Below are 16,958 nucleotides of genomic sequence, written 5' to 3'. Positions count from 1 at the left end.
ATACAGTACATGCATAGGCCAAATGTTCAATAGCCATAATGCATTGTGGGTCTGTTTGACATTGTGTATCCTGGAAATGCCAATAATATCTCAGATGCACTATTCTGATTAACTAAATACACAGTAGTTAAACATTTACATAATCAGTGGAAAATCTTATTCATGGGGAATGTGATTTGCTATGGTTTAAATGGTGCTATATATTTATCACACCCAAATCACATGCGGTGCATGTGCAGAATTTAGAGTCAAAAGGAAAATGCAACTGTGAAAATTAAGCAGTACAGTTATTGTAGATCAATGATAATATTTGGTCAGACTAATGGAGTCACACCTTCCACAGATCATTTACTTAAAGTAAAACAATCTACCAACCTTCATGTAGGGCCCTATGATTTCCGCGATGCAGAAAACACGGACGGAAACGCAGAATCCAGTCATAAAAAATGGAATTTACAGTTTAACATGGTATGTCACGGAATTTGTCAAATTTTTAATGAATTAATCAAAAGTAGGTCATTGCACCTACATCAAATCACGATATGGACTAATATATGTAAATCTTAAGTCGGAAAAGTATATTTAAATATGAATCCTGCAGGTTCTGCGTGTCTGTGTTAATGAATGGTGGAGAATCGCGACTTCTTTTATTACACACATGGAAGCGCGCGTGAGTTCAGCATCTGCCGTCTCACTAAATAAGGACGTGAACACATGAGCATCTGACCGTTTAATTTGAGTAAAACTAGTGTCATATCCATACACACGTCATATCACATACACAGAACTGTAAAGGTTCGGTAACCCGTCAAAATAAAAGTCCGGTTCATTTTAATGACAAGTATTTGCCATTTGTACTATTACTATTGTTCAGCAGAATGTACATAGCCTACTACTACTACTACTAAAATAAAACAAACAGTTTTTATAAGGAATAATCACACAACATTTCTCCCATGTTTTATTTTTAATAGTAAATCCCCTTTGTTTACCAAAAATTAAGTTTGCTTAATTTATAAAAAATTTTAAAGATAAATTAAATTAAATGTTTTATGCCATCATTTGATAATCAGAAAAATGTAAATACAACAGAATTTCCGAGGGGGAAAAAAAACATTTCATAATGCTATTTTAAGAAACAAATTTAACTAATTAAGTTGTTTTTATGCATTTAAATAAGTACACATGCTAAAACACAGAATTAGGTAAAAATAAAACATATGGTGAAGAAAAAATAAAACACTTCATAAGGCCCTAAACATATAATTTTTGTTGAACTTTTAGCTTGTTTAGCTTGTTTCTGCTCACACTGGACTTTTTATCTCACAATTAAAATTCTGAGTTTATATCTTGCAGTTCTTAGAAAAAAAGTCTGAACTGTGAGATGTACACACCCAGAATTGTCAGAAAAAAAAAAGGAATTGTGAGATTAAAAAGTCACAATTATTATATGATGCAATCACCTCTTATATAACAATGTCCCAGCTGTTAAAGTGCAACTGAAGCCCTGTCAGTATCATGGTACTACTATGTCTTCATGATACATACTACAGTATTCAGTAAAGTTAATCTCACACCATGTCACTGCCATGTTATAAAAATATGGTAATCATCCCTGGTATAAATTAAAGATACAAAGGTAGTAAAGAAAACAGACAGTGGTTAAACATTTAGATAAGCAGTGGGAAATGTTCAGGTTGTCAAAATCATAGCTGGTGCTGCAGAGAGCAATTAAAGGTGACTTTTTTTTCCAGAATGCAATGCTACACTTTTACACCTCTTCAGTGTTAGTGAATAACAGATTCATTATGCATGAACTATCAATGCGACTGTTAAGTATTCTTTAATCAGCCATTCATAATGGAAATTACAAAGTACCACAGTTACAAAATGTGAATTAGCTTACATGTGCACATTATACTTTGGAATAGCTTATAATATTTTAGGCTTGAAGCTGAAAGCATTTTAATTTAGGCACTCCACTGGAAGCTTTTTGATCTACAGTGGTATTTGTTATAATCTTTGCTTTAAACAACTAAATCTCAAATATCCAGTAGAGTTCAACACAGCGTGTATTCTAGATTACAACATCCCCTCTTCATCAAAGAAATAAATCTTCCTCTTTTTCTTCATGCAGATGATTTAATCTGTCCAGCATGTTATGCTGATTGTTGACCTGATCTTCTGCTCTCAATACAAAAGCCCACCCATGACCGCCCTCTGCTGGAGGACTGCAATACTGTCCAGATGAAATGACAGAAATCTAACTTAATATGAACAATGTAACAGGGAAAGCAGGAATTCTCAGTGTTACAGTGTAACATTCGTGTAGACCAGAAAAAAGCCTCATTTACCAATCATGCCAGCAGTGACTCAAAGGAAACCCCAAGTAAGCACAGAACAAAACCAACTTCTTTAAAGAACAAATGGTGCATAAAGATTGGCGCTCATAATAAACCATTATTAATTTGCACTTACACTTAACAGGGGAGAGTGGGGTAAGATGTGTCACCCCTTAATCGAGGAAACGGTGTACAACAAATAATAAAAAGGGTCAATCATTAAAAAAAGTATATCGGTGTTTAAGTAACATACCTTTTAACACGCTTTTAAAAACATCTTCTACATGGCAATTAAATTGGTTTATAGTCATACACACATAATCTGATTTTTATTAAGTATTTCTCAAGGACTTTTACGTCAAAACTATTCAGATCTAAATATACAGCACATATTTTATGCTGGTGGTTTTCCAGTGTGTAACAGTTCAGATATTGAAATGATGTTTTTCTTTTCACATTTCAAAATGCAAATTTGTCGCGTATTCCCCAATGACTCAACTTACTCTAAACAGTGGACATGTTCACTGAAGTTATATTACTAGGGCCCTATACAGCTGCTTCATTCTCAAGTCAAGTCATTTTATTATTTCAGTAACACACATGGTAAAATAGGCTACGTTTGGTTGTATTACTTCGTTTTTTTGCCTAAAAAACAACTTAAAGTGCTACAACTTAACCCACTGTCCCATACTAACGTAACAGTTAAACGGACTATAAACTCTCATGAAGAGCGCGCGGACTAACGGAGGACCTACGTTATCCCCCAGCAGAACAGGTAAAATCTATATTATTTAACCATTTAAACTTCATTCTTTTAACTAATAGAACAGAATGAACGGAACACGGAGTCGCGTTATTCCTTGTTGCGGTTTCAAAACGGTCACACTGGTTCAACTTAATCTAGCTAAACGTCAAACTCTCAGTTACAAAACGACCTTCGATGTCTTAAAAAAAAAAAACAACCCCGTGTTTTAGAAAAATCCTTTAAAACGTCGGACCTGAAGCTTTAGAATCGTTCAGAGTGAATCTCACCTCTCTCCGCGGTCCGTTGGACAGCAGCTGTGTGCTCGCGCTCATCTCTGTCCGTCCCCGGTCCAAACTGCCCTCAGACGTTCGGTAACGTTACATGAAATCCCACCTATTTAGAGTCAAAACCTCGCGGAAAGCACATTTTGTCAGCATTCTCTCCACCAGATCACACTGACAGACAAAAAGGCTGTCTGGGAAGTTTTTGAGGTTTTAGGTAGGCGACGTTTCGTTGAACTTTTTCACCCACACGAACAGAACGGACAAGTGCGCGGTCCTAGCGCCGCCGGTTCCGCGCGCACTACTGCGCAATCAGGGGAATCTCGCGAACTCGTGTCAGAGACATCTCAACTCAAAATAATAACAATCACTTTGCATAAATATTACTTATTGTTGAAAAATAATTATTATACGAGCTATTTTCTATTACATTTCTCATTATAAATATTCCCGACGGAAATTATAACACATTATAACAATTTTAATCGCCTAATTACATAGGCCTATTGTTAAACTAAAGTAATGGGAATGCTAATAATAATACAAATATTATTATTAGCGTCTGAACAGGATCATCTAATGAGCTACACCACTGCAAATAACAATTACCATATTTAATATATATTTGTGTGTGTGTATATATTTTTGTATTATTAGTTTTTAGAATTTTTTTTTTTTTGTGCATTCCAGGTAATATCAATCAATCAAACTGCAGTTGGGTTGTTTTGATTAAGTAATAATAACTTAAACAAATACAGGTAACTTACAATATTAAAGTTAGTTGAAAGTAGGTTTATATAGTTTAACTCCAACATTAGTTTTTTGGCATAAGCAGATAACCCACATTTCAATTTCCAGTTACAAACCCCCCCCAAAACAAAAAGTAAAAAACACTTGTTTTATTTTCGTAATCTCCTCAGCTGGCAATGTAGATGCCTGATAAACGTTGTTGTTGTGATCATAGACTGTATGTTGTGATTACACCATAGACTGTAAAAACATATGCATTTATAGATACTGTATTGTTGAATGGAACCATGTGTACAAATTCTTATGCAGTATGGACTGTACAGTTAAATTTTATGATGCAAATCTAATATAAATGTAGAAACAGGAATGCATGTACTGTTTTTTACTGTTTATTTGTCAAAGATATTCTGTTTTTGAATTTCACTGTAAACAAAAACACACTCTCTCAGACCAGCAATCTTTAAAACTAACTTGTGTCTATTTACAAACCTCATAGGAATAATGTCTTCCACTGAAATGAGTGGAAAAGTAAGCCAAATAATAGCCATGTCTGGCATCAGATTCAAAGTAGTCACTCTGTGTCCTGACTTTTGACCCAGGCTTTAGGGGATTGGCCGGTTTCAGGATGGGCGGAGTCAGCCTGGCAGGCATCAGAGAAGCGTTCCCGCGCACGTTGCCAGTTCCGCTGGTTTTTGGTTTTTGTGAGTGAAGCATCCTCGACCGACACGGCAGCTCCAGAACCAAGACCGGACTGAGTCTTGCGCACATGCAGCTGAATCTACGGCACACACATGCACACACACAAGGGAAGTGAGTGTAAGTCTCACACACTAGCATGACACATGACACTGCGTAAACAAAACAAGGATAAATCAGTATTACCGGATCCTTCATTCCAGCTCCATCCTTGCCAAGCCCTTCTCCTCGTTTCCAGCCCATCTTCTCCAGCATCTTTCTACCCTTATTTTCATCTCCGATTTCACTAAACACACACAAGGAGAAAAAGCACAAGCATGTTTTAACCCAGATAAGATTTCATACTCTTGCGCAAGATGTCTACTGTAGTGCAGATCTGCTTTACAGGGGTAAATGTTTGACTGAATAGGTTACGTACACATGAACAGAAGCAGGAGCATCGTTTCGCTGAAACGTTCCCTCACTCCCGACTGTCTGCCGGCGGTTTTCTGCTCTATCTTTATATCTGCTGTTCTTCAGGGCCTTCTGCTCCTCATAATCACTGCTCTGAAACATAAACACATGTACATGCAAGTCTTTGTTAAGGCAAGTGTAGTGAAAAGTTTAAGACACAACTAGTAGTGCTGAAAATACAAATGTCTTTAAACAACAAAATCAATTAGATTTTCTGAATTATGGTTATAAAATATATAATAAATCAACAACAACAACTTATTACCAAGCCACAATACAACAAAAACACTTAAGAACTGGCTATAAAGCAAGGGCGTTCAGGGAGATAGCATGGCATTAGTAGACGGTTTACTGGGTGGGTTTTAAGGCAGTTGATTTCTCTTCTTTGTAAGAAGAGTCCGTCCAAAAAGTCACAGGATGACCCCCCTTGGAAGGACATTTGTAAGCATTTAAATTATTAAATTATCATTTTAGTTAAACTATTACAGATTTTGGTAATATTTAGAATAAGAATAATATTTTTTATATACTTACATTATATACTTTTTATTTTAATTTACAGTTAAAGTTCTAGTAATACTTTGTCATCACTAAATGGTTATAAATTTTCAGTCCATTTAGTTTTAGTTATTTTAGTACTTAAAATAAAAATTATATTTTTTGCATTTTATATAATGTTTTTTTTTTCAAATAATGTTTTTTAACATTTTAGTTAGTGAAAATAATCACTCTAGTGTAAATTTAAACATTACAAATAAAGTAAAGAAATTGAATCCTATTTCTTGCTGGATAAAAGCATTATTTCTTGCTTCCAAATATTATGCTGGACATATGGTAAATCTGGCTACTAGAAATAAACCTTAACTGAAATACAATCATAAAGTGAATTATTAAAAATTAACCTTAAAATAAATAAATAAATAAATATATATTATACCTGTTGTAGCTTTCATCACCTAGAAATAGAGTGACTGTCTACATGCTTACCATAGGAGGGCAGCACTGACCACACACCATTACAAAGCCAAAACAAACAGACCTGATTTTATGTGCTATCAAACATATTTTACCACCAAAAGAGCTAGTACAGAACTTAAAAAACCTACTTTAAGACCATATTTAACCTTCATCATCTTCAGTTCTTTCTGTCGTTGAAGCTCCTTGTCCTCTTTACTGAGAACAGTCCCTGAAACATACAGATATATGCATGCATTGCAAAAATATGCCTAAACGTAAAGCATTAGACGTTAATTAATATGAGCAGAATCATGCAAAGATGCTAATTTGATGTCACCAACATGTGCGCATGTATATACATACCGGAGGTGTCGTCTTTCTTATAACGGCTCAGGTGTGCAATGATCTGTCCTGGTTCACAGCCGTCACATGTGGCTGTTCCCATGTGGATGTGGAAAGACAAAACCGTTTCTCCCATCTTCACTTCATCTCCGTGGGTCAGAGGACAGGGGTCACAGCGAACTTTGGGCTGCAGTGACACAGAAAACATGTTTACATTCTGATAAACGTCCTCATATTGCAGTGTGTGTGAAAGTATGTTAGGACAAAACAGCTGTGTTTGTGTTACCTGCAGTATTCTGTTTCCGTTGAGGACAGTGCCGTTCTGACTTCCCTGATCTATCAGCATATAGCACTGCTGTTCCTGGTCAAAATAAACTTCTGCATGGGACTACAAACAGAGATAAAGAGTAGAAAACCATCAACAAGGAGAGAAAACGCTGTCAAAATGCAATCATATAAATAGTGTTTAATAATTTAAAACACATTCCTGGTGTTATTATTATACTTTTTTCTTTAGAAATGAACTTCCGTTCAAATGTATGGGGTCAGTCATTTTGTTCTTAAAGATATTAATACTTTTATTCAGCAAGGATGCATTGTGCTGACTAAAAGTAACAGTGAAGACATTTAGGTTTCTATTTCAAATAAATTGTGTTTAACTTTCTATTATTAGAATCCTAAAAATGAGCCGGAAACATTCATTTAAAAAAAAAAAAAAAAAAAAAAAAAAATCATAGTTCCCACAAAAATGTTTCTTGAGCAGTTAATCAGTATATTAGAATGATTTCTAAAGGATCATGTGGCACTGAAGACTGGAGTAATGCATTCAGCATTCAAATCACAGAAATAAATCACATTTAAAAAGAAATTAAAATATAAAATGGTTATTTTAAACTGTAATAATTTTTCACAATATTATTTTCACAATAACTGTTTATTTACTGTATTTAACTGCAGCCTTGGCAAGCAAGAGAGACAATAAAAGAGAAAATTAAAAATAAAAAAATCTTTGCGATCCCCTTTTGAATTGTAGTTTGTCAGATTACAGAAGTAAAATGAGTTGTAAATTAAGTTAAGATACTTTAAAATAAACAAGAGATTTAGAAGTATGTTTCAGTGTTTGATCATTATTACAAGACATAAAAATGCATCAATCGCAGCACTATAGATGTAATGTTAATGTCATAGTAAAAGTGCTTTTGGTCCAGAATGTGTGTATAGTTTGATTTGAGTTTGTTTTACCTTGCTGACTCCCATCTCAGGGATTCTGATGGCATGATTCATGTCTTTCTCTCTGCAAACCGAAACACTCAAACATGTTAACTTGTCAATGCAACTGACGAACAGAACTACACACACAACTGTACGGACCGGCCGATTGTGGCGACTGTATCCGCCGTGAGGATGAAGAGCGTTCCCGTCTGCAGCACAGGAGAGCGAACCACAGTTACCCGGACACACGGCGGCCAGGCTTCTGAGATATAGAAATCACACACATAACGAATAGACAAAAATAAAATGTTAGAGTAGTGCAAAATATGGCATGATGCGCATTAAAAATAACTGTGCATCCTCCAAACAGCCACCAGGGGGTGCAATGTTTGCTTCCCTCCTCACCTTCCTGCATTTGCGTTTCCATTTCGCTCTCAGGACTGTCATGTTCTGGTTGGAGAGGAGATGCAGACGAGGATGATGATGATGCTGGAGAAAGTTTTTTCTCTCCATCTGATTCTGTGATCTCACCCTCCTCCGGCTCACTCTCACCGCTCACGTTATCAGAGCGTGACTTCCTTTCCCTGCGGGTCTCAGAACACGATTTCTTCCTCTCTTTCCTCTTCTTCTTTCTCTTTCTTCTGTGGGTGTCATCAGAATTTGACCCGTTTTCTCTCCGACTCTTGCTGTGCGAGTCATCAGAATGTGATTTGCTCCGCCTCCGGGTTTTCTTTCTGTTCGTGGAGCGATCTCTGCTTCTGTGTCGGCTCTTGGTCTGTCTGGATCGCTCTTTGCTGCTGGGTCGCTGCGGGCTTTGGGACCGAGATTTTTGTCCTTTTTTAAGTGAAGATGAATCATCCTTCTTGCCTCGGTGGTGGTTTTCAGACTGTCTGACAATCTCAGGACCCGCCTCTTTATGGTCCTGTAAATGAGCAAACACTCAGCCAATCAGGAAGCCGCAAAAAAAGTGTCTCTACACTGGTTTGAGGTGAAAATGTAAGATTTGGATTTGCTTTCAAGGTCCACTTGAGTCTCAGTTTTGAGTTAGTTCAAGGAAATGTAATGCAAAACAAGCTGACACTGCATGATGCCCCAAACAAAACACCATCAATAAATGTTAAATCAAATACAATAAACCAGGTTTAAGATAAAATCTAAAAGAAAGATTCTAAAGATTACAAACTAAAAAAAATAAAAAAAAATAAAAAAAATAATAATAATATATAATTATTATTTTATCGTTTATGTTCAACAAAGCAACGTTTATTTCATGAAAAACACAAAAAACAATATTGTGAAATATTTTTACAGTTTTAAATGACAAATCAGTTTTTTTTTTTAAATCAGTATTGATTTTAATATATTTTTAAAATGTCATTATATAGACTATTTAAGATCATTCTAATATGCTGATTTGCTGGTTTTAATATGCTATTATTATCAATGTTTCAATGCACTTTTAATCAATGTAATGTTTCCATACTGAATAATATATTAAATATTTTATTTTAAAAAAATTATATAAAAAAAATTAAACAAAAAATAAATTTACTGATCCCAAATAGTAGTGCATTTATTAGTGAATAAAAACATCTGTATATGCATAAATTCTGTATCATATTTGCGTTTCGTCCACAAAGATCCAGCGTTTTGGGAGGGTAAAACAATAATTTTTGAAACCAGGTCCCAGAGTGGGTCAATTTGAAAAAGCCACCTTGCATTTTTGTGTGGACAGCGAATCCGTATATTTTCTGAGACAATGACGTCATTGGCCCACATCTTGCGACTAGTCAGACACGGCTACGTCACGTAACAGCAACAAAAACATGAACAAACATGACAACGACTGCTCAAGTGACCCATTTCTGAGACCCTGGACTGTTCTATAGACCCTCATGAACCAAAACTCAATTCAGCTATAGCAAGAACCAGAAGCCAGAAAGTTGTTTTGGTTTGAAAAAAATACTGAAAACTGAGACACAAAACACAAATCTCTGTGACCACAAAAGTATGCAATGACAATGCGTGTCCGTGTGCATCTCACCCCTCCATCGGGACAGGAAGCTTTATCTGTGTTCTTCACCGACTTCCTGTTTTTCCAATCTTTGGTCTTCCTCTGTGGCGTCTGCTCCACTTCGGGGTGTGCTGTAGACACCTCTATCCTAGAGTGGAATTGGTATTTTCCGCTGTCTGGGTCGTAGTAATAGTACATGCCTGTGTTAGCATCATAGTACAGCTGACTGGACTGAGGGAAGAGGAAAAAACACATTAACACAGGCGTTCAAATGGTCAAGCATTCCAAGAGAAGAACATCTTACAGAGTCGTAGTAGAATCCAGTGCTGTGGTCGTAGTACATGCCGGAGCTTTCATCAAACACAAAGTTGGTCTGGTTCAACGCTTCCTCTGCCGTTGCTCTCAGCATGTCTGCTATAGAGCTGCCTTCTCCAGAGGCATCCTGAGAACATGTTTGCATAGTCAAGAAACTGGCTAATAATTACTACTTTACTGGCTGCATACAGCTACATTTGTTTCAGTTGAATATTTGATCATTTTGCTGTATTTTATATTGTTTTGGTGATTATGTTGATTTGTTCAAATTACACTTCAGACTATTTTTAGTATCTGCTTCAGTTATTGTGGCCATGTTATATATAAAATTAATTTGACTAAACAGTTTAGGTTTTTAATTACGGAGTCTCTATGTACACTAAGTGCAAATTGCATGTCTACACTGACTCCACCCACCAACCTGTGATTCAGCTAGTCAACACTACAAAAAACAGCCAATAGTGGTCAGCTCCAGTGGCGCAGATGGTAAAATGTGTGACATGGTTATTTTAACACAATCAACCTGGGTTTGAATACACCTTCTGGCAAACTTTTCTTCTCCATTTTCAAATTTCAAAACACACCAGAAAAGCATTTATTTTCAATGAAAATTAAGAATATGATCAAAGTATCGGGTAGAGTTAGAGTAGGTGTAGGGAGGGCTTTATTGTCCCAATAAAGTGGCGTGCATTTATTAATTTGAATTAAAATAAAAAATTAAATTAAATAAACTAATATTGCATACTGTTTTACAAATGTACTACAATACCGAGGTGCAGATAATTGCCACTTTTCGCAATAAGTAGTAAAATTTTTACAGTGTAAATAGAATCTATAGCTATTATTTTATTTTTTCTTTCTTTGCTACATTTATGCCAAAATCTTTAGGATTATGTGGTCCATATTTTAAACATTGTTTTGTTTATATTGTCCTTATTCTATCCATTTGAATATTTATTTAGCCTGAATTTAAAGTGCTTGAGTTATAATTTTCACTGCGCTGTATTATTTTGGCCATATTTCAGACTGTTTTGTCAAGTTTCTGTCCATATTTTAATTTCTTTGTGATATGATTTAACAATTAGCCATATTAATGTTTGTTTTGACTACACTTTGAATTGTTTTGGCTATATTTTAAAAGTTCTGTATATTTTTTTGGCCATATTCTAATTTCTTTGTGATATGTTTTATAATTTTATCCATAATATACATTGTTTTGACTATACACGGTATTGTTCTGACTATACGATTTAACAGTTTTGGCTACTTGTTGGCCATTTTTTATTTTTTTGTGATGTGTTTTTTTTATCATTTTAGCCATAATATAGATAGTTTTTTCTATAAGTTGGGTTGATCTATTCTTAGAAATAAACCACACTTCAGTAACACTTCTCATACCTCTGTCTTTGGAAAATCATTTGATTCATTTGGTGGCTCAGGATTGGCTGGAGCCGTCTCAGCTGTTACATGATGCTCCTCGGTGGGTTCACAATATCCTTGACTTTCCATGACGACATTCTCCTGTGCTTCTGCTGTCGTCTCTGTTCCTGACTGGTAATACCCGCCATAGTAGTAATTATAATAATCTGTTTCAGATAGAAAATAACTTTCAATTAACACATCAATGCTGCAGATGACAGGAATATTAACAAAGAAAATGAAAGATGAAAAGCAACCTGTCTCTGTCCATGTATACTCCTCCGTCTGAGTCTCAACATCCATTTTCTCCCTCTCTCTCTTTTTTCGCTCATGGATTTCTGTGCTCAGTTTATCAACCTAAACAGCAACACAGACACAATGTAATCAACAATCTTGTGCGGACTGTCACGATTGTTGTCTTTTATTTGGTCAAGTTCTGGGAACCTCAAAATGTTCCTTAAACCATCAACTGTCCTCACCTGATGTCTGAGGTCTTCATTGTAGCTTTCTGTCGTCTTCTGGAGTCGTTCGCTCTGGCTGAGCTGCTTCTGTAACTTCTGAAGTTCATCCTGACATGTCTTCAGCTCCTGTCGCAGCGCCTCTGCCTGTGATCTCAGAGACACAAGCTCTGCTTCCAAACCTGGATCACTGGATTCAGGGTCTGGGCTTCCTTCCGCAGCCATTGCTGAAGATGTTCTACCTAATACGTAGATTAGAATAAGAAAGTATAGTTTTCTGCATGAAAAAAAAAGAATTAAAATGTGACATAATTTTTTATAAAATCTGAAGAACTAAGTTAAAAACACATCAATACATTTTAAAATACAGAAATGATAAAATAATATGAATAAAATCAGTTCCAATTTCTGTCAACAATTATCTCCTTTGTGTCACTTTTATTTATCTAAGGAATTTTTTTATAATACATTCTAAACAGCTTTGAATATATTTGAAGGAGTGAATTCCAAGCTTTCATATATATATATATATATATATATATATATATATATATATATATATATATATATATATATATTTGGGTAGTTCTTGGCATCAAATAACTTGAGAATTCTTAACTAGACCAACTAATCAGTTAAGGACTGGTTAATATATACAGCATGCAAATAAGTAAGCAGAACTAAAAACGTTGCAATAATCTGAGAATAACAGTTATCTAAAGGTCTTAACTCATTTAATATAATATAGGAAATGATAAAACATTAAGCAATACATGAGCTGTGTTTTGAGTTCTATGCCACATTATCCTCACCCGTATTTAAATCACCCGTTTTCCCTGCGCGTTCCCAGATTCCCTGCGCGCGCGTCAATCTGCAAATCAAAGATAAACATCATATGACCACTGTGCACTGGACAGATATTCGTGTAGAAGTTTGTTTGAGCGTAAAGTGCGTTACAGGAAGCAAACGTGATGAACTTTAATTCCACTTCAACGGACGCTGCCATACTTTCACTTTGTGATGTCATGGCTTACTTACTTCTGCGTCACTTCCGGCTTTCTATGATTCCACAGCGCCCCCGGTGCTCATCAGTGCTTTTTCTCGAAGTGACATCATGCAAAGGAAAGACATATAAAGAGAAATAAAAAATATATATGTATTTGGTTAGTTGGCTGTAGAGGATTTTTATTTATGTGTGTGTGTGTGTGTGTGTGTATGTGTGTGTGTACTCAAATTGGTTTGGTTAAAAAAAAAACTTTAAAAACTATAAAAACTGGCAACACTAGTAGTTGCCAATTATTTTTATATATAAACCTCATATAAACCTTATACATATACAGTATTATGTAATATGTTTCATAATGTTTAGAAACCATGGATACATTTGGGTCCATGTATCTTTGCAGGCACTGTGTGTATATAAAAATACAACTAATTTATTAAGATCTTTTTCAACATTTTCTCAGTGTTGCAAAGTGCATCAAAGAATATTAGCGTGAAACCTAAATAAATAAAAACCTCAAAAATAAAATAAAATATACATAAGTGTTCCAATTTTTTATGTAACCCCTTTTAACTGGCATTTGGTGTTTAATAAAGCATCACCTTTATGACAATTTGATTTTGGGCAGCAGAGGGCAGTACAGCCAAGTGAAATTACACTCCATCCATCGTTTCAAAGAGATGTTTAATAAATCATGGATTTCTTTATGTTACATGTTTTAACCTTCCAGTCTAGAAAGTTCTGAGTTTGGAAGCCAAACAGTCTGTGACATCCTTCATTCAGGATATGAGACTAAATCAAATTAAAACCGTGTTTTTTCTAACACCTGTGTCAGGCTGCAAGGTGAAGAGGATGAGACCCAGGTGCGTTTAATGTGAAGGAAGCATAGAGGGCCATAATAGACAGGAAATAGGAAGTCAAGAGTATTACGCCACCTTGCTTTCCTTCACACTGCTTGCATGGTAATGCTGCTAACTGGCATTTGCATAAATAGTTTTAATGGAAGGCTTGAAACACATTATTGATGTGCTTCTTTAGGTGTTAAACAAAACTGTGAACTTTACACAAACACTAGAACATAATAATTTATGAGAGCGGGATGCTTATCACAGGAGTGAAGTTTTTTTTTTAAATTACTACACTAAAGTTGTGACTTCATTAAGTTGACGGGTTAAGAACTTGTCATCTGAGTGGCACACACACACACACACACGCACACACACACACACTCATTCAGTGCATACACTAACAGCTGACATTAATAACACACGTGTTAGTGTCATGACCCACGACTAAACCCTTCCCGTAAACAACACATTATAGTAGGCTACCGTCCGTCTTGCTTGAGTTAAGCAATATTTCCACGTTGATTAACATTGCTTGGAGCACAGCATTAGCTATGAGCAGACACATGTAATTAGCAGTATTTGTTAAACCAAGCATCATAACAACTGCTTATACTTAGGGTTAGGCTGCTGATATAACCCTGTAAAGGCTATATCATGTTTGATATGCACATTTGTAAAGCCTCTAAATTATCATTAGTAATTATTAGTAATTATCTTCTGTTGCATGATTGCTACATTGCATAAATTTATTCATTCATCAGAAACTTTCATCCAAAGTGACTTACAGTTGAGGAATACAACAAGCGAAAAACAATAAAAAATAAAAAAATAAAAAAAATAAAAAAATATATTATAACTTATTATTAGGAGACAGAGTGACAACTGATATTCTCATGATTTTATGTAAGTATTCTATTATAAAGATCTCATTGATTTACATTACAAGAATTTCATCTTAATTTTTGTGATGCATATAAATATCATGAATATCATATCATATTTTAAATTAAACTGAGGTGTTTTGTCCTATATATATATATATATATATATATATATATATATATATATATATATATATATATATATATATATATATATATATATACTATATGAGCCATAAAAACCTGAATTATCAAATATGATTCTCAACCATAACAGACTTTTATATTTGATAAAGTTCAATGCAGAGTTTTATTGTAAAAAGAAAACAATAAAAAATATCTGGCTATTATTTCATATGTCAGCTTTACAAGTGTAAATTTGGAATGAAACATAAATTGTGGTCGTGCTCTTCTATAATGTGATATTCAATTTCTTGAACCTCCATGCAAAACCAGTGCACACGCATGAAAATTCAACAAACAATTGTGAAACTGAATGTATCTTTATAGTCGATACAAAATATTGCAACCATGTAACAAGAGAGAATGGACACAATAGAATGTTGGTAGCTATTGCTACAGAAACTAATGTAATGCCATTTTAAAACTAAAGAATGTAAAGATTTGTGTGAGTTAAAGGTCAAAAGGTCAATACTCGCATTCAGGATGAAACTTTAAGTGTTTATGTGGCTTCTGATCTCTAAATACTAGCTCAACTATCACCCATCTGTTTATTTCTCTATAAGTTTCAGCAATGGATAATCATTTTTATGTTTTTCTTTTTTTTCAAGAAACACTCACTGTCAGCTTGTGCTATCAAATAAACAATTATAAAAAGGAATCATAAATCGGAAGCCGCAGGGATAAACAGCCACAGAGATTTATCTTTCTGATCTGATAGGATCCGCCTCGTTCTTTTATTCCGCGCACCAAGAATTCAATCAGCGCTTGTTTGTGCATGGAATTGCTGCTTATTGTAGTGTCATAAACGACGAAAGAATCCCGTTGTGCTCTCCGATTCAAAATGCAAATGCCCTTTCTGATGAGCTCAGCGCATCGGGGCTGTTGTACCGTTTTGCTGTGGATTAGCCTGTGTGTGTGTGTGTGTGTGTGTGTGTTTGCGAGGAAGAGTGTGAATGGGTTTGCTGGTGTAAGATGTTAGTATGTGTGTCTAGAGAGAGAATGTTTATTCTGCTCTTTCCTGGAGCCAAGCATATCATGCTTCAGGATAAGTATGTGTATGTGTGTGTGTGTGTGTGTGTGTGTGTGAAGTGCCATACACACAAGTGAAGGCTCTGAAGGACTTGCATTATGATGACATGGAGTTGTGCGTAACAACAACGTCATCCTGGCAAGGAACAGCTCTCCAAAAAATACAAAGCGCAGAGATAAAATCACTCCAAGGCAGCTCATATCCCCCGCTATCAGAACTTACATCAGTTTTTCCAGTCCCCTTGTAATATTTGTGAAAATACTGTAGAGACATTATCAGAAGGCAGGACTCTTCTTGCCTTAAATGTCAACAATAAATAGATAAAGCTGAATATTACTGAGCATTTTATAGGATGACCGCATTTATTTCTGGCTCAGTTTTAGATGTTTCTAATAAAAAAAAGTTCATAGATAATTTACATAAGTAGTATCTTTGCCTTATTTTAGTAAAAATATCGAAACAAGACAAATTTACTTGAACAAAATATATGCATGTATTCACTGTAAAAAATATTTTTCAAACACCAAAAAAAGCTCTTGTTTTAAACTTATTGATTACAAAGATTTCTTTAACTATGTAATTAAACTACAGATTTATTATGAGAGGTGTGATATTAATTGTGAGCTTCTCTTTAATACAAATCCACCAGAATTACAGCATATTTAGTGCTTTGAAGACATTCTATTAAACAACTACTGTGTTAACCTAAAGGAAGAAACAAAGCATAATTCTGAAATACATGTTAGGGTGAAGTTTTTAAGCTCACGTTTGCCAAAGTTCAATGATGACGCTGACTGGTGAAAGGATCCTGGATCTCTAGGAACGTCCGGCGTTCATGAGTCTTCTGCTTCATCAGAAAGAGAGAAGCTCAGGCAGATGAAGTGCCAGAGGGCGAAGAGGCTACAGAATCAGACCTGAATATCATGAAGGATCTATATTTAGAGATCCCATTAGAGCCTTTTTTAGGCACATGGAGAAGACATGCACCAAACACTCATATCAAAACCCACTGACTTCTCTGTGAATGTA

The 16,958-nt window shown here is 35.1% G+C and overlaps 2 protein-coding genes across 2 annotated transcripts in view; both read right to left on the bottom strand.

The window, feature by feature from the left end:
• Positions 1-3,748, bottom strand: part of LOC127985706 (high affinity cAMP-specific and IBMX-insensitive 3',5'-cyclic phosphodiesterase 8B) — a 48,298-nt gene extending 44,550 nt beyond the window's left edge. The window contains exon 1 of the mRNA XM_052587772.1: positions 3,375-3,748. Within this exon, the coding sequence (XP_052443732.1) occupies positions 3,375-3,419 (45 nt within the window). The 5' untranslated portion in view covers positions 3,420-3,748. The remainder of the gene's footprint in view (positions 1-3,374) is intronic.
• Positions 3,749-4,494: 746 nt separating this feature from the next.
• On the bottom strand, positions 4,495-13,022 carry LOC127985707 (angiogenic factor with G patch and FHA domains 1). The gene is made up of 16 exons (XM_052587774.1): positions 12,942-13,022; positions 12,797-12,855; positions 12,006-12,226; positions 11,784-11,883; positions 11,506-11,693; positions 10,097-10,234; positions 9,823-10,023; positions 8,184-8,700; positions 7,938-8,040; positions 7,809-7,860; positions 6,853-6,954; positions 6,588-6,753; positions 6,374-6,453; positions 5,233-5,360; positions 5,001-5,100; positions 4,495-4,896 (listed from the first exon to the last, which is right to left on the bottom strand). The coding sequence occupies exons 3-16, from the start codon at positions 12,207-12,209 to the stop codon at positions 4,690-4,692; spliced, it is 2,286 nt and encodes a 761-aa protein (XP_052443734.1). The 5' UTR covers positions 12,210-12,226; positions 12,797-12,855; positions 12,942-13,022; the 3' UTR covers positions 4,495-4,689.
• Between the last annotated feature and the right edge of the window lie 3,936 nt (positions 13,023-16,958).

This window comes from Carassius gibelio, chromosome B21, assembly GCF_023724105.1.
Source record: "Carassius gibelio isolate Cgi1373 ecotype wild population from Czech Republic chromosome B21, carGib1.2-hapl.c, whole genome shotgun sequence".
Lineage (NCBI taxonomy): Eukaryota > Metazoa > Chordata > Actinopteri > Cypriniformes > Cyprinidae > Carassius > Carassius gibelio.
The sequence above is the reverse complement of the archived record's forward strand: the minus strand, read 5'-3'. Positions and strand labels throughout refer to the sequence as shown.